Source organism: Cardiocondyla obscurior, linkage group LG10, assembly GCF_019399895.1.
Source record: "Cardiocondyla obscurior isolate alpha-2009 linkage group LG10, Cobs3.1, whole genome shotgun sequence".
NCBI lineage: Eukaryota > Metazoa > Arthropoda > Insecta > Hymenoptera > Formicidae > Cardiocondyla > Cardiocondyla obscurior.
Genome location: NC_091873.1, coordinates 3180816 through 3199114, shown reverse-complemented (window position 1 = coordinate 3199114; position 18299 = coordinate 3180816). Strand labels below are relative to the sequence as shown.

The 18299-nt window shown below is 45.4% G+C and overlaps 1 protein-coding gene and 1 long non-coding RNA gene across 5 annotated transcripts in view; one reads left to right on the top strand and one right to left on the bottom strand.

Moving 5' to 3' along the window:
- Nucleotides 1-18299, top strand: part of LOC139106036 (putative receptor-type tyrosine-protein phosphatase mosPTP-1) — a 254865-nt gene that overhangs the window by 214601 nt on the left and 21965 nt on the right. For all 4 annotated transcript variants that reach the window (XM_070662493.1, XM_070662491.1, XM_070662492.1 and 1 more), the window contains exons 4-6: nucleotides 9153-9334; nucleotides 17535-17722; nucleotides 17812-17926. In XM_070662493.1, coding sequence (XP_070518594.1) covers nucleotides 9153-9334; nucleotides 17535-17722; nucleotides 17812-17926 — 485 coding nt within the window. The remainder of the gene's footprint in view (nucleotides 1-9152; nucleotides 9335-17534; nucleotides 17723-17811; nucleotides 17927-18299) is intronic.
- Nucleotides 14327-17955, bottom strand: LOC139106044 (uncharacterized). The gene is made up of 3 exons (XR_011546279.1): nucleotides 17838-17955; nucleotides 17402-17754; nucleotides 14327-14456 (listed from the first exon to the last, which is right to left on the bottom strand). It is a non-coding gene; the product is annotated as an uncharacterized lncRNA (long non-coding RNA).

The following is an 18299-nucleotide window of genomic DNA, read 5'->3' as shown; positions in this document are numbered from 1 at the left end:
GATCGATAAGTGCATCGAAGGCAAATTCGAAAATACATATACGTATATCCGACCGCGGCGCATTGATTTATGCATCACACACACGCCCGAGCGCGGCCCGATGGCTTACATTATTTTTAATCTCGGCCTGATCGCGCCGCTGTCATTTTCGACACGGTGCTCGTGGACGCACAAAACCGGAAGCCCGACGTCGCCGACGTTACATCGCGTAAAGCGCGCAAAACATAAATCCGTATTTTTCCCTTGAAAACTTGCGGCAGGCACTGCGAAATGAATCCCCGTGGCACGAATAAATAAATGCCATTTGCCACGATAAATATTGGTATAGAATGTAAATCTGCGATTCGCACTCCCCCATTCTTCACCCTCTCTTTCCTCTACATTCCTCCGCCAGAAATCTGGATCTTTCAAGATACCTACGAGCCAAATTATTCTCTCAAATTTCTTTATCACCAATTTTATCTACTATATTAAATTGCTGTTCTGATTATAAGTCCAATTGGAAATTATTAAAATAAATCTTCTTCTTTTCTTTTTTCATTTTTATTCCAATTTCGCTCGTGTAAAGAGCTCGGGTTAACATTTCACTCTAAAGTTCACTGGATGTTACGAGGACCTCGACAAGTGGCCCGAAATTTTTTTTAGGTCTTTCAAGAAAGACCCCAGATCGTAAAAGTAATACAGAGTGGACTTGGAAGATCCAGTTTGCTGACGGCGTTGGTAAAAAAAAAAAAAAAAAAAAAAAATGATCGCTGACGGTGGGTTAAGGTACATCGCTCGTAAAAATCGCATTCTCGCCGGCTCGTGTAAGATACGGGTGTAAGATACGTATTTTGATCGAGCACCACGGGAAGTTTTTCGGCTAAAGGGAGGGATCCTCGAGATAGACCTCGCAACGCCCCGGGAAATGCATCATTCAACAGACGTTGTATCAGATTATCATTGACATTTCGCCGGCCGAGTGGCACGGATCACGTGCGCAGCGTGCGCCGATAATTCCCACGAATTTACTATTCCGTGTGAGCATAAACAATCGCGACATTAGCCGTGTGTGGGAGAGGCCGCGATCTATCTCCGCGCGTATACCGCAGAGTTCGCAAATCTCCGTTTGATCGTGTCGCAATTACCACAATAATCGGAATACCGGAGGCGCATCCTCTCGCACCTGTAGTTTTACGCGATTGAAACGATGAAACCTACATTGCCCCGCACGTCCGAGTCTACCTTCAGACGCGGAAACCCGGAACGGTAGGCCGGTCGCGAACATTTAACGGCGCGCATAAAGAAGCTCGTATAAAGCGAACGACGGCAAAACGCTCGTTAAATAAACACGGCGTCTGTGAGGACGTTCTTTTTTTTCATCTTTTTTTTTTTTTACGCGCAACAAGTCCGAATCGCGATTCCAGCGCGCTTTGTTTTTACGCGGCGGCCGCTCGCGTATTTGCAATATTAAATAATTCCGCGACGTCACGTCTCATCGGTGCAAAAGTAGCGTTTAATTGCAATCGGCGGCGGCCCGTTTCGTTACGATCGCGGCGCCCGCGGGGCCGGGCACACACGGTGAATTAATCCGAAATTATTCATCGCAAGAGCACACCACGCTTCACCCGGCGTTCCATGCAATTTATTCCGGGTGCGCACACGCGCAAACGGTAATGTGACGCGCGCGATACCGCTCGCGATGCATACGCGCGATGCAACACGGAAGTATACGCGCGAATGGAGGGAGGGGACGAAGAAGAAACTGGGCCGATCGCATTTTGCGCACACGGGCGATAAATTACACGTCGCTCAAGCGACGCGCGATGAATGGACCCGAGAATCAAAAATCGCGAAAATTCGCCGGGAGGGAGTAAAAAAAAAAAAAATAAAATAAAAAAATAAAATAAAAAAAATAAATAAAATAAAAATACATGAAATCCGATTAATTTTATTTTTATTTTGTTTGAGTCGCGCGACCGCCAGAGCCGATTACACCGACACTTTCCGACTCGCCGCTCGTAAAAACGTAATGCGAGGATAATACGTCATTAGCGAATTATTTCCTGCGAAATCGCTCTCTTTAATCGCTCCTTTCTTGTACCGAACACTTCTTTCCGCGCAGCTGATCAATGTTACACGATCGTGAAATGACTCGAGTATTTACGACGTGCTAATTGCGCGATTTTCTTCCACCGCCGCTAGCTCGCCTTGCGAAGACCTCGACGGTGGAAACACGTAAGACGTCGGGCGAGCTACGCTAATAACAGTTAATTGCCGACACGTCGGATATATTCGCGCGCGGCGTGGCGTGTGATGCAATTTGGCTGTCAAATCTATCAGAACGGTGCCGTTTACGCGCATACGGCGTGCACCTTGCGTCGCGCAAAGGACTCGTATATTCCGTAGTTCGATCCGACCGCCGATTCGGTATTTTCGTGCCAGAATTGATGCCGGCGACAGCCGCGGCCTATTCCGCGGATTTACCGGAATACAATCGCCGCGATCGTTGTAATTGAGCCCGGCCATCCATCTTATATTTGTCGGCCGATGAAATATACTTTATTACGACCTGTACGCGGCGAGAGGTGAAGAGGGGAAGGGAGATGGACCGCCGCGTGCAGCAGATCGCAATCGGACCTATAAAGTACGTGACACACGACACAATGCGATACCGAGGAACGGTATTCCGCTGCTTCTCCCGGGGTGCAGCGTTTCCTATATCCCACGACGACAGGTGGATCACGGTACATCTCCGGCGATCTCGACGGACGTGTAAGGCGAACGGGAGAATAGGAATTGATTTATCGAGACGATACATCAATTCTTTTAACGTATTAATTTTATTTATTTTTATTATTTTATTTATTTTTTATTTTCTTTTTATTCCAACTACCGTCGGATGCGAGAAATCAATTATTATGGAGTGCGCATCGCGGCTCCCCGAGATACCTCCCATTTTTCCCCGTCGCTACCTCTCCGCGAAGTTCCTTTTCTCTTTCTTTCGTTTTTACCGTTCTCCTTCATTTTTTTTTTTTTTGTGTGTTTTTTTGTGTTTTTTTTTACACACCGAACTTGGACGAAACTTTATTATCAACTTTTGTTATCAAAGTTCCCAACTCATCTTGCGACCGGCGATGCGATAAATCTTAAAAAGATAATAAACAGTAATTTCTCGAAAACGAGTGACGGCTCCTCTCTCTTTCTCACGCGCGCGTTCTTTTTCCCCTATCTTTTTACAAATTCCCGCGCGAGGTGGAAAAGTCTCGGGCGTATTTTTTCGCGGGCGGGACTTAAATATTTGCTGAGCGTGAGCCGAATCTCGCCGAGTAATCCCCACGAAAGAATTGCCAAAAATTTGATATTCGCCGTCGGGTTCCCTCCGCCGCTGCGGAATGCACGCGGATTCGGTTCGATCGGCGGTTCGGATATTATGCGCGTATCAACACCTATCTAAAAAAATGTCCGCGGCCGCTCGGCCGGAATCCGCGAGCATTGGGGATTTATCGGGATCGCACTGGCACACGCACAATGGACCGGAATTATGAAAGACCCGGGCCGAAAGTTTTGATAGGCTCTTTCTTTCCGTGTCGGAGATGGATTTAGGTTTCCGAAACTAAAGTTTTTCATTGTTCCATCGGAATCCGCGCGAGCCCCCTTTTATGCCGGCCAACAATAGACCTTATCCTGTCCCGCGTTATTGTACGCATCTTTTTTCGCATTAACGGCCGAGGCGTGCAACTTCGCTCGAAAAACCAACAATTGCAAAGTCGCCCGACCTACTTTCATCGCAATTCTTTTTTATTATTTTTTTTTTTGTGCAAACGTACTCGCGGTTTCTCGTCGATAGGAAGAAGTCGGGCGCGAATAAAATATTAAAAATCTTCGCGTATGATCGATACCTGGGCTAGTTCGAAATAATAAGACGCTTCCCGGTAATCTCGTGATAAATATCTCAAAATGCAAGCGGCATATTTAAATGCGTATCAATATGAAATAGTGGATACGACTTTACGCGACGTCCCGAGAAAAGTCGAATCCGAAAGAAGATTCTGCAGGCTCAAAAGGCCAGGGAATTTTCGATAATTCATACAAATTACGTTCCGCGGACTTCGCATATTTGCCCGTTAATAATTTATGCGCCGCCTTTCGCGCGGCAAAAGTTTCGGAATTGAAAAGTTGCCACCGTCGCGGGACGCACCTTCATTTGCGTATCGGAAGCGCGAGATCGCAGGGAAGTCAAAAGAAATCGCGGAATTGTTTTTCACTCGCGAACGAGGGAATAATTAATTGTCTCGAGTTTCTTGAAATACGCTTCTACCGCGCGGCAAGTGGCTCGGTTTCTTTCCGTCGCGCGGCGGCGGCCGGAGAAAAATCAAGGCGGAAGAACAGAAACAATCAATTACCGCCGAGACGAGTCCCAATAAGAAAGTTGTTTCTCTTTCCCTCTCTTGCTCTTCTTCGCGATAGAGAAACTTAATATGCCGCATGCATTCGTCCGCGCGGCCGAATTAAGTCCGCGAGACGACGTTTGCTTAAGTGCCGCCCCTTGAAAGCGAATAAAGCGCCGCGAGAGCTTTTTCAAAGCTTTTAATCTAATTCACGGCGAGGGCGAAAAAACGTACAGACGCGAACGTCGTGCTCCTCGGCGCGGGTCGATATCCGCGGGCTGCGTCTCGTCGCGTAAAGCGGGTATTGAACATTTCGACCGGGGGCACGCCGCAAAAATGCAATGACGCGAATCGCGCTAATTGAATACAAGTCCGTCGATTGCTTTTATTTTTTTTTTTTTACCCCCCTCCCCGAGCCGTCGCGCGCAAAAATGTCACGAATAAAAACTACGGGGGCGACAGGTCATTTTTGCATTTAATTGCCGGATCATTCCCTTATCTCGCGGCAAATTGGCGATAGGGGTTTGTCGCCGGTAAATTGATTGTGCTCCATGGACGGGATGCTGAGCGTATAGCGCGACGGGAGAACGCGCGCGAACGTGCGTAACTGTTGACACGGCATGCAGAAGCGGAGGCCGGGCGTGCAACGCTATTCTTCATCCCTCATTTTCCTGCCAGCTGCGACCTCCCTCTGGTTCGTATTTCCTCGTTTCCTCGCGACGTGTATTTAACTTTTACTCGCGGCACCCTCCGGTCGTCGTCGACCAGAACCCGATGTCGCTCGCCGAAAAGACGGGCAGCACCCTCCGCGTCTCTCTCGTAAGGAAAATCGAACCGCGGCTTCCGTTCCTCGCGGAGGCTGAGGGACGCGGTTGTTTTTATCTCCCGCGGGTAAATCGTGAATAAATGGCGCTTTATCGTCGCTCGAGTGTAATGCTGATGAAAAATAAGGGCCCGGTAAACTGCTCCGAAAATTAACGTTATAGCGAACCCGAAAGATAACCGCAATTCACTACAGCGTGACAAATACATTACGCTCGCGGGCGTGTGCGTGCGATGTACGCGCGTGTGTGTTAGGGAGTACACGCACAATACCTGGGCAACGAATCGACCCGAGCGAATGCAAACTGTGGCAATTATTCGAACCGCAGCTGCGCGGAAACTTTCCCGTAACAGATCGCGCAACGATTAATAATCTATATTAATTACTGCAAAACGCGGATATGCAATTCGAAGACGATAAAATCGTCCCTCTCCTCTCCCCTTTCCTCTCCCAGCTACCGTGTCGCGCGTCGCGTCTTCGACCGCTAATTAGTTTGCGAGAATTGCGCCATTCGGCGAGCCGGGACGAGCAATAACTTCCAGTTACCGCTTCGAAAAATCGGTACTTTATTCCCTCCCAAAATCGCGAACCACGGAAGTTCGGGTATAATCCGAACAGAACGATCCAAGTTACCGCAATTATTAATACCCGAATTTATCTTTGTCCAATGCCGCGGAGAAACGAAGGACTTTTAAAGCTGCAATATTAGTATCATATCTCAGACCGATTTCATCGTCAAAAAACGATGGTAAACTAAACAAGACCAAGGCGCTTGGGAACGTTTTAGAATTGGAACGAGCGACTATTTTTTGAGAGTGCGAGAAGGAAAACATCGAGCGCGACTTGTTTATGTTTCGCGCTCGTCCAGTGCCTCGAATCCTAGAACGGGGGAGGATAGAAAAATGCGAGTCGACAACGAAACAAGGCTTGAACCAAGCGATTTAAATCCTTGCGGTATTATAATCGAAAGAAACATGCTAACCAGATTTTCATCTTTTAAACTGCGACGTTTTCTAACAATTAATCAAACCACGCGTTTTCTGTGTAAAATTACTTGTGAAAAGTTCAAAAAAATCTTTTTTTACGTAATTTTTTTAATATTAATTATTTAATTTTATTATTGGTTTTTGTATTTTTTTCCCCAAGTAGTTTAAATTAAAAATCAATTATTCTGTTAATAATGCAAATAGTAGATATACAATATTTGTAAATTAAATCAATTTAACTTCGGACGATAAAACGTACTGATACGAGCATTGTCAGAAACTCCGCGCAATTTTTACGAAATAAACCATTCGTAAAATCTACGAAATAGATTTTCAGAAAAGCTTTAAATATTATTGCGTTTTTTTTCTCCCGTGTCTATTCGTCGAAACGTTTCAACGTGTCTGCGATATGCCAATTCCGCGTCGCGGAGTAAAAGGATCCAGAAAGCTATTTAGATACATCGAAGTCAAAGAGGCAGCGATTATATTTTACAAAATTTTTTTACATTTTCCAAATCCTTAACGCGATTTCACTGTCCCGACTCTTTTGCGTGCACGTAAACGCGACGGACAAATTCGGCAGATCGCGGAGCAGCCGCTTGATCGCTGATTAATCGACGCACCGAAACGATCACCTGTTAGATTTATTCGACAGTCCCGGTTGACCTGCTCCCCAACGGACGTCAATCCAGCGGATCGATCGCGACTATTTGATTCACCCTTAATCGGCCACCGCAGAGAATTCCTAGTCAACGCGCAGTCAATTCCCCTCAATGTGGTACTATTCCGCGATGCAGACTAAAGAGATACGAAAATTCACTTACCGTGCGCCGCTGGAGGAGTCCCGGGGAAAAGCCTGGGGAAGAAGCCTGAATAGGAAGCTCGCGGATCTTTCCGTCCTTAAAATGGCTGCTCCGTCTTGATTCGAACTGCTACGCACTTGCGCTGGTGGTGGACGACTTCGCGACTCCGTCGCGAGAGGCGACCGGCATCGATCACAGGTCACAAATCACAAATTACGATCACTCGCCACAATCACCGACGAATCTTGATCACTCGCGGGTCGAAACGATCGTACGGAGTGTCAGCAAGCTACGACGAGTGGCGATGACGGGTGGCGACGTACGGCAAGAAGTAGACGGCGGGTCCGCTATGCATCGATCGATCCAACGACTGTTACGGCGTCGATCCGGTGGATTGTCATCCGGAAGATCGCGAAGGATCGCGGAGGGTCGCGGAGGGTCGCGGAGGGTCGCGGAAACAAGTCGCTGCTCGTAGCGCGTCGCGCAGGACGGATTTAACTGGGATCCCGATCGATTCGGTGCAATAAAGCGATCGATGTTGCTCACGACACCGCGGCGCGCGAACAACGGTGCGCCGATCACCTTCGTACTGAAGAGGAGCAGGCTGCGCGTACGCGCATGCGCTTCTCCACTTTTGCCAACCTCGACACGACGAATATTTCAGACCATTTCTAGCGGACCTATAAGGCCTATAATGGAATTTTTATCAGACTTATCGTTGGAATAAAGTTACGGTAATTAATTTATTATTATTTATTCATTTATCGTTACGCGCACTTGCGATTTTCTAAATTCTGGTATTTTTTTGTGGTTAATTTACAATCAAGCTTGAAATCCTGTTATTAATTAAGCGACTTTTGATAAAGCTTGAATATACGTAAAATGCGTATCTTTGTGATGATTAATATTCATCAACGACAAATCATAAAATGACTGTTACGTTATAAACTAATTATGACAAATTATAAAATGAATATTATATTATAAATTAATTTTGCACAAAATATACTAGATTAAATTTTCAATGGATAGATCGCGGAATAGATATCAAATTATCGTTATTAGAGTTACACGCGAATTAAATTATTAACGTATCGATATGTCGTGCAGCTTTTACCGTTTTTATTCCGTATCTATATATTCGTTATCAAGCGCAGGTCTAAAGCCAACCTAGAATAAGACGTCTTAAAAGTATCTTAGAACACCGTGTCGACGACGTCGTGAATTGAAAATTAAAGTATTTTTAAAGACGTTAAACGTGTTTTACTGATACTTCCGTCTTGGAAAAATTTTAAAACACCTTTTATAGACGCTTCGAGTTAATATTCTTCTGGAATTCTCTTAACTGTCATGGTAAAAATAACATGTCACATACTTATGATACAGAGCGTTGCTTCGCGTAAGACGATGGAGATAAATTATTGCGCCATTTTTTAGAATATATTTACGATCTCAAAAAGCACGCGCGTGTCTTTAAAAATTCCAACGATCATATCCTTGATCCTCCCGTCTTTCACATGTGGCTTTAACGTAATCCTAAAAATTATTTATCATTTTGATTTTTCTTTTTCCAAGCTCGTACCTTTAACAATTTCAAACGTGCGTATTAAAATTGTTCTTTAATATATAGCTAATTTTAAGCCTGCGTTTTTTCCATGCTCTCTGTAGGCAGTGTAACGATAATAGAAGATTGCGTATTAAAGGCACACGCGGCGTTATTTCAAGAATTGCGCATTTGCAATTTGAATACCTTTCGCAGAAGTTCTCCCTTCTTCACGTCGTAGAATTCTCTAACCAACATCATCTCTCGAACCATTTTCTTAATGCAGTTTATAGGAGAGTTCCGTATAACTTTGCGCAGTAGCGCGGGTTATAGACGTACATTATCATATCGGACCTTTCAAAATCGTATAGCCGCCGTGTCAAGGCGTTTTCTTACAAATCGTATAAGAAAAAAATAAATAAATAAAAATAAAAGAGAAGAAAAATATTCCCGGAGAATACCGAGAGAAATATTGGTTCGAGTCGCGGAGGATTTTCGCGAGGATTTTAAAATTTCTCGTACCACGAGCATTCGTGCAACGATAGAGTCGCGCGTGACTTCCGATCACACGGCGATCGGCTGAATTGCATTGCAAATGTCATAATGCGGCGCGTTTGTTATTTGCAGCATCGACGAAGACGGCCCGTGGAACGCGACGAAGGAGATCATCACGCCGCACAACGACACGTTCTACACCGTCGAGAATCTCAGGCCGTTCACGGTGTACAGCTTCCGAGTGGCGGCGATAAATGCTTTAGGGCGCAGCAAGCCCAGCCAGGCGTCCTACTACATGGTGACCCTACGCGAGAGTAAGTTTTACGATTTCAATTTTTCCACCTCCTCGTTTCTGTCGCGCAATCAAAGGGCTTTGGCGAGCGGCGCAATTCTTTTTCGGAGATTAAACGAGAATAAAAGACGAATTAAAGTTTTAAAGAGGGTCGCGCGCGCGCGTGATATTTATTACGTGCGGAGCATTGTAGAATTTAATATAAATAATCATGTTACGCGGAATTGATTAAAATTTGATATTCTGATAGAATGTATTTGCATATCTGCAGTTTCGATAAAACGCATTATAAATATCTATAGGTATGATTAATTAATACAAATAGTTGTATAATTATACATGTACATTACAAAAATATTAATTCGCCGGTATAATTAATGATTTATCAATGTGTGTTACAAACAATATACGCTGGTGAGAATCGCAGCGGTGGCATTGATTCCTCGGCAAATCGAAAATATTTCGCTCGAATCACGCTTCATAGTGCTTCGCGTTTTCTTTTATTTTTTTATTTTATAATTTTTATTTTATCAGGAAAATTTTTAAGCCTGTTAGATGCAGTAACGCTGTGTAGAACTTATCTTTAAATAGAACCGACGCGTTTTCCATTTTTCCCCGTCTTTTTCCTCCGCCTTCTCTTCTCTTTTTCTCTCTTTCTCACTCCCAGAAGCATCGTAATAGCAAAGTTTCCCGGCGAGGGCCAATATCAGCTTTAGGATATCCTCTCGTCGCGTACATCTGCGCTTCAAACCGATTGAATCGTCCAAATTACATCTCCCGCAGGCTATCAAAACGAAGTTTGCCGACCGCGATGACGCTGAGTGGCGTCATGCTAAATTAAATGGTTGACACTCTCCGGTCGTTAGCGCGCCCGGAGCACAAAGAGTTTCACGGCGGCGCGCGGAAGAAAGTGATGAGACTATAGTCGAAACGGGAAAAAATCCGCGAGAAAGAAAACGGGGAAACGGGGGAGGGAAGGAGAGATAGGGAGGTGGAAGAGAGGATTGAAAGCGCAGCGCGACCAGTTCTTGGCATCCGGAGAGGCGAGAAGAACCTTCCAGGACAGCTAACTAAAGAGGCGCTAATTGCAGCCGACAGGCGGGAGCGCGCAAGCAGGCTCAAGTCAAGCCTATTCTTTTCCTTTTGTTTCTTAATTCGCCTCTTCTTTTTTTTCCGTCCCGCTTTCTTTCCGCCCGTCGCCGTTGTCCCCGGCGTCATTCTTCTGCGCGTTATGAAATAGGTTGAGCGGCCTGGGGTCGCGAAGCGCAAGACTGGCCCTAGAAATTCCGGCGACCGCGCAGGAAGATGGCCAGCAACGTGTAGCCGTATATATACGCAACGCGAACGACAAAGTTCACAAGTGCGAGAGCCATCTCGCCGTTCCACGCTCTCAACCCTTTTCGACCTGAATTCCCGCGCGTCGCTGATCGCAGGCCCCAATTATCGGGTTGCTCGCTGCCGCGCGTGCACGAGAAGGGCCAACTCGCGGTCCAACGAGAATTAGGTGGCCCGTGGAATGTAACCATCGTAGATGGAATTCCGGTTCATTTTTAACGGATGAGCGAGTAAATGCGTGAACATTGAATTCGCGTCTGTTACAGCTGGCTTGATTTTTTCTTTCTTCCTCTCTCTCTTTCTCTCTCTGGACGTTTTGCGCTCTTCTGTTCCTCGTGTTAATCATACGTAAAGTATCCGTAATCTGAAAAACGTTTCCAAGTTAGAATAATTTATATTTAAGGACAGCGTGATAATTACACGGGTTAACCAAAAGAATTTATAATTTTAACAAGCTTCATATTTACTATATCAGATTTTACTAATATTTGACTGATACCATGTGCTTATTAAAATTTTCAAGTACCTACCCCGATCGTTACGCAATATTTACGCGTTTATATATTATTAATGCTGTACTAATATTTTAGTGCATACATATATGAATACTGTATTAGTGTATTAGAGAATGATGTTATGCCATGGGGCTTAAAAATATCCCTTTGTTCAATTTATATTCCAAACCGTTACAATTAGTTATATTTAATAAATATAATTAATAATTTATTTAGAGACAAATTGTTATAATTAGTAGCCACGTAACAATATAATTAATAGATAATTTATTTGGGGACCGAAAAGAGGAAATTTGTGACATTCTTCGTACGCTCGCTGCCTGTGCACACGCGCGTCTTTCTTAATTATTTACACATTAATTTATTGTTGTCATCATAGAGCGGGCGGTAGCGTATTACGTTACATTATTAACCGCGTAATATGATATTAATAACATGCTAATTAAGTTTTAAATTAAATGTATCGATTACCGAATATTTTGGATATCATTTCCAGGTTTGCTATCGCAACAAGTTTCAGTCTCGCATTTCCTGTTGCGTCGCGCTGCCTAAATTAACATTTGCAAAGTCGATCACGCCGAGCTGAGGACATTTCCATCTGCAAAAAAAAAAAAAATTTTACTTTTTCATATTCGTATCCGAGAGAAAAGTATGTATAGTTACTCTCGGAGCCAACAATAATTCGTGCACATATGTATACATTCGGACATTGGTTAAATATATTCATTCTAGTTTGTCTGGCAAATACCGCAACAAATCGACCAGCTGCAGATTCGTGATACATTAAATTGAATATTTAACATAAAATTCGATAAAATATTCGGCGTATAAATACTTTCATAACCCGTTGAGCTGCGTAGCGGCGAGGTACGTGTTTCGCGCAACATTCACATCGCCACTGCCACATTTCTTTGTCGAAAATCAGGCAGGTGTTTCACGCAGGAACTTTATATGTGCCAGAAAATTTTTATATATCCGACGAATAATGCTATAAGTTACCGCGAATTAGTTCTGCGATTAATAATGTTTATGCGGAGAGTATTTATGAAGCATTTTGGAAAAAAAAAGCATATTACGCGCGAAAAAAATAATAGTAATTAAATTAAGAGAATAATAAAAATTAAGCTGACACTCTCGCGGTACGAACCGAGCGAAACGAGAGAACCAACCTGCGCTCGCGGAATGGTAAATTTGATTCGGTTTAAACATTGCTTTTTTAAGGTGAGATTTTCGAAGATAAATATTATCTTCTCGATTATATATTTTAATAGACTCCACCATATTTATTGTTAACAATATCATAAAATTACGAACCCGAAGGTATTGTACTTCCCTTTCACTGCAGATACGCGGTTGCGTAATCACTAGCGGATGCAGCTCGTCGGCTCGGTCGATCCGTCGTGCGAGACGAAATAATTATCCGGCTATCGAGACGCGTCCGCCGGGTCGGATTTCGCGTACCGCCACGCGGAAACGCGCACGTACGCGCGAGTCTAGCCATTAATTCGAATGCCGTCGAAGAGACGTCGTCGGTGGCGAAGAGAAAAATTCAACGGCGATGTTATCCCGGCGAGTCGCAAAATCGCGCGATTACGCACGGTGTTGGTACTTTCGTAATTTCCCGTCGCGGTATCGCGATCCGATCAGCTGTGCTCGAGTTAACGCCTCGTGATAACGCTCGCGATAAAATCGAGGTAATTCCGCCGGTTCCCTTTTCCCCGCTTTGGTTTCGTTACGCGGCATACGGACGTTTTCCCACGGTGAATTCGATCGCGCTATCGAGTCGCGACTTCCTATATCGCCGGTTAGACGGACGTTGGAAGATGCGTCCCCGTCGAGATCTGGCGCGGTTCATTTCCGCGCGATGTTTTAAGTAACGCGGCACAGGTTCTTTGGTATGTATCAAAATTAAAAAAAAGTAAAAAAAAAAAAAAAGAAGAGTAGAGTAAATAGTTCTTCGAAACGATCGAAAAGCGATACGTTTCGCCAGCCGCGGCGAAAATGAAATGCGGCCAGGATATTGTCGCGTTGTAGATGCGCCGACTGTCGTGCACTCGGGATCGACGGCACCGCGACATATGGAGAAACGGAATACTATTTCCACGGTGTATTTCTACGGGCGTCGCGATATTTTGAATACATTACCAGTATTCTTCGCGGTAGATAAATAAAACGAGGAAATGTACCGTTAATAAGAGGTAAAAACGTTGCTTTCTTTTTCTGCGTTTTCTTGTTTCTTTTTTTTTTTTTTAATTCTTTTATTTCGCTCACGACATTTCCGAACGATGATTCCTTCGTTTTCTCCAACCGCGGTGCGTTTCCGCGCTAATCTCGTTCGACAGCGCTCTCCATTTGTTTTTAATTACGGGCGATGCGTTTTCAGACTGCTACGGAGGGAAAAACACTGTCGACGCGCTCTTCGAAAAACGATATCTTCCTCGGTCGTTCCAGCGCGCGATTCGTTTCGGTTTGCGAGTACACGGAACGGAATGCGGCAGTCGATATGCCCACATCGACGTCGTCGATTGTACGAGGGGCGAGTAATGCGTCAATATTGACAGGATGCGTAGACGGGTCACGTTGCGCGCGCGTTCCGCCGATCTCGTCGCGCGGATCGGCGAACTCGGTGAACAAACGGATGGACGGCATCCCGGTGGTCCCCTTCCCTCCCCTCTCTTCGACGTGCATCGGTTTATGCCACCGGATTCTAATTCGTGATTCTAATTCGTGGGTATCGGGCGCACGGTAGGCCGGGCGGTCGAGGCAGATAGGTCGATCCGACGGCGGTCACCTGCCCGCTCGACCGTGTGGCAACGGCACGGGAATTCACGATGGCTCAAATGAAAGCACCCTTTCGCCTCCCTCTCTACCCCGTGCACCCCCGGATCAATAGGGCACGGACCGACGAAACTTCTCCACTACCACTTTACTCGTGGCCGGTACCGAATACGTACACGGGCGCCCACGGTCCTCGCACCCGTTTCCGGACCTCGTTCGCCCCCGCACGCCATAAATATACAGCGCAACCGAGCTACCAATTAGCCATCGGGACACCCGTCGGCACTGCGTCGTGCCCGGTAAGTTCATTCGCACCGCCGAGTCGGGGAGTCGAACCGAAAATTGCAGGAACTCACCTCGCGCTTTTTTTTTTCTTCTTTTTTTTTTTTTCTTCTCTCTTCTTTCTTTTTTATTCCAGCTAGTGGGCGTCGATGAAAGGGCATGCTCCGGCGAGGTCTCCCAACCATGATCCGCGTCCGCGATTAAGCGCGGCGTCAAAATCTCGTGCTTGTATACCTGAAAGTGAATTACTTGAAAAGAAAGGGAAAAAGGTACCTGTGAAGTAATTTGATTTCTCTCTCGCTATTTACATAAACGATATTCCGGATTTCTAATTTCAAGAATGCCGCGTGTTGATCTATATTCCAATGTGGCTATCGATTGCGTTTGCTCGAGAAGATTACTCGGTGGCCACACTGTTAATTCTGTATATTGGACAAGTTGAGCAGATTAACAACCGCTTGTAATAATAACGATAAATGAAGGACTCAAGGCTTAATCGCCGAATTGGTTTAACCGAGAAATTTCCTCATCGATTAAATGTATATCCTGCGCTCGGCACAATTAACCGCGCGCATAAAATAAACGAGAGCGGAGGGTCTTCGTCGCCAGGAATCGAAAAAACGACAAAGGGAAACGGAGAGAGAGAGAGATAGAGAAAGAAGAAAGAGAAACAGAATAAAAGCGAATCGCATTGTTGTTCCCGCAACATTCGATAGGTCAGGTCCCCGAGTAAGTTCATTCGCGGGAGTCGTCTCGAGAATCGGGAAAGAGCGGTAGCTTCTGCCTGCTGTGTGAACTATTTTCGATTCCGACGGGGTTGATAAAGTGGTGGAGGGACTCGGCGGATGCAATAAAGGCGCCTTTCCGCGAGTCACGTTTCGACGTAGCATGGGAGCCCGAGGAATCTCTATAGCCCGGCGCGACCGTGGTAATTTATTTTCCGCCTCGATATTACATAACGACAATACTTTGTCGCGGCCCGGTTAAATGATGAATCGCATGGGGGACGCCGAATCAAGACGCGATTCTCGATCGCGTCCCGACAATGCGGCCTAATTCTTACGTCCCAATCAGTTATTCGTACCCGCTTGGCTTGCCGAGCGGAGGTAACAGGAACGAGGGTGAATTTAAGGAAAAATCAATTAAGCCAAGGATTAATTAGGAGAGAATAGGTTACGTGAGGCCCGCCAACTTCGACGGCGTAATTTTGCATGCTTAAGCCGTGTAATATGTATGCTCGCGCACTTAGAGCGCTATTACGGCGATACGTAGGTTTCGAGAACAATATTAGCGACGTTTACGCGGACGGTTTGTCACGATTAAACGTTTCAGCGCTTACAGCGAAATTGGTACTTCGATAATATATCACGGAAACATAAAACCGACGCTATCGTCATAAACACGCCGACGGGGTAATAATAAGTTAACGCAAATTTAGCGACGGTAAAAACTGCAGCGCGCATTTATCGTCGCGCTAAATTGCCCCGGTGAAACTAAGGGGGCGGAGGCCGGCTAAGCGACTTATCGCTTTTCACTTATTTCTACTAATATCCAATTCGCCCGCCAGCTTATCGCCGCATTATCCTCTCCGACAGTCAGCTGGGATATTTCCATCCCCGATGCATTTTTATTTTTCCGAAAGACATTAATTAACGTAATTTTCTAAAAAAAAAAATAATAATAAATAATAATAAAATTTGTAAAGATATAATTATTATTAATTAATTCAATACTATTCTTCCTCGGAATACTAAATTGATAATTTGACAATTCTATTTTTTCCTTCGCTTTCGTATACAGATCGAGGAGTAATTATAATACTAATTAATGAGACGATTGACGACGGATTAATTAAATAATTGACAGCGCCGGTCGTGAGAGTGGAATTTCTTATTTTCTTTCCGCGACGTACCTCGTGCAATTAATCGCTTCGCGATCGTGCAATTAGCGTTTCCGCCAATATTAAATACGGGTCGGTCAGGTTAACTGAGAGGCCGCCGACGCATAACGCGCATTAAATGTCTCGGTATAATTTCTGCGATAATTTCTCATCCCCCGCGGCCGAGTCGGTCGACGTGCCGACGCGATAGCGCGACAGCGCGACGGGGGTGTTTCAAAAAGTGACGCGCGGATGCTAATTATTTCGAACCCGCCCGCCGTGCACCCGGGGCAACGAGCCTCACCTGTCCCGCTCTCGCGATAAGGCAGCTCGAAACAAATTACGCGGGCATTAAAATTATTACACGACCGTTTTTTTTTTTTCATCGCACGCCGAGGTATCTCGGACGACGTCACAGAGATTGAATAGTGCAGTGCTTTTCGGACGCGCGAGACGCGCCGCGAAGGAAACGACGTTTAATCACGCGGTGAAAATTCGCGACCAGAGACGAATGAGTCGGCTTCCCGCACAAAGATACCCTCGGCGGTTTCGTCGACTCATAAATGATGTAAAGACCGCGGTTTAAATTTAGACGCGGCCCGCCGGTCGAAAGCGCGAAATTAAAAATGCCCAATCTCGAAAACAGTTTTCAGCCGGCGAGGCAGAGGCGCGGGGATGATCAATAAACGACATCGCGTTGGTAAACGATCGCGCGTATGTAAAGAGATATTGTTAACACAGATCGAATGATTTCGACGGGAATACACATTCCACATCGCGCGTGAAATACATTCGCGCGTGCGTCAACAACGCGCATGAATATCCGCCGAATTTTATATCGCGCTCCTCCATATACATGAAATAACTTCAAATTTCCAAGGGTCCGTGCATTTCCGCCTGCAATCGCCGGTTAAATATTACATTTTAATTTTTCCCCACGTTTGCATGGACGTGACGGGGGGGGGAACGAGGGTCATGTATTTATTCGCGTTCGATGCAATCACAACTATCGATATCCAACTGTCGAGCGGCACTTTAAAATATTATTTTTATGGCATGTTATATATTGCATTGTTCTTCAGAGGCTCTGAAAGTTTTTTTTTGTTTTTTGTTTTTTTTTTCCATAAACTGACGATTTTGTACAGCGCGCGTTTAACAAGCGTCCCGGTTAAATGTCTCGTCGAGGGGAAAAGAGACCGCGGGAACCGCGGAACTTCATTGAAATTTCCCGAAGGGGTAGAACAATCTGCGCGTGGAATAGACATACGCGATATTTAGATGAAGCCTCGGCCACTCTTACCTGCTGCGTTTCCGGGGTGATAATTTTCTTGGCCCTCCGGGCGCGATGCTCTTTTTCAGGATTAAGTTTATCTTTATTTTCCGGGCACCCGGAATCGGAGGGATTTATGCGCAATGTGTACGATTGTTTGCAGTACCAGAGGGAAAGCCGACCATCACGGCGGCTCACAACACATCAGCGACGTCTATTTATCTGGCGTGGAAGCCGCCAAGCCGCGACACCATTCACGGCGAGTTCCTCGGGTACCGCATTGGATACCGGCGACGCGAGAAAGCGGATGAGGAAATGAAGAACATTTACATTCGTGATCCTGCCGTCGACGTAAGTCACTCGATACTTCGCTTGGACGTTACCTGAAAACAGTAATAAAATATTAGAAAAAAAAAAAAATTCTTTTTTTACTTTTCCAGAATCACAGTATTCACAATTTAGATACCTTCACGCAGTACCTCGTCTCCCTGCAAGTATTCAACCCCGAAGGTCACGGGCCGGCCTCCACCGTGACGGTGATGACCGACGAGGGCGGTAAGTAAAACTTACAAGGAAAAAAAAAAAAAATTAAAAATAAAATACCGTCGCTGCGCGATCTCGCGCGGGACTGAATGAAAAAATCGGTCGAGACAGACGTAAAAAAAAAATAAATTAATAAAATAGCAAAATTTTTTCCGAGCCCAGTATCGGAATACCGTACGTACCTAGATGCGGTAAAGCAGAATGCGGGCTGATGTAGCCGCGGTATTCAATGGCAAGCTGGTTTAACTGCCGCCGCAAGACGAGAGTTCTGCGTGGCCGCGCAGGCGGAGTATCGTTTGCGTTAACGTCCTATTTAACGTACGCGTTAATTGCTAAGCGGCGTTGGAAGTCGTCTTATCGCGTTGCGACAACTCGCGCCGGGGTC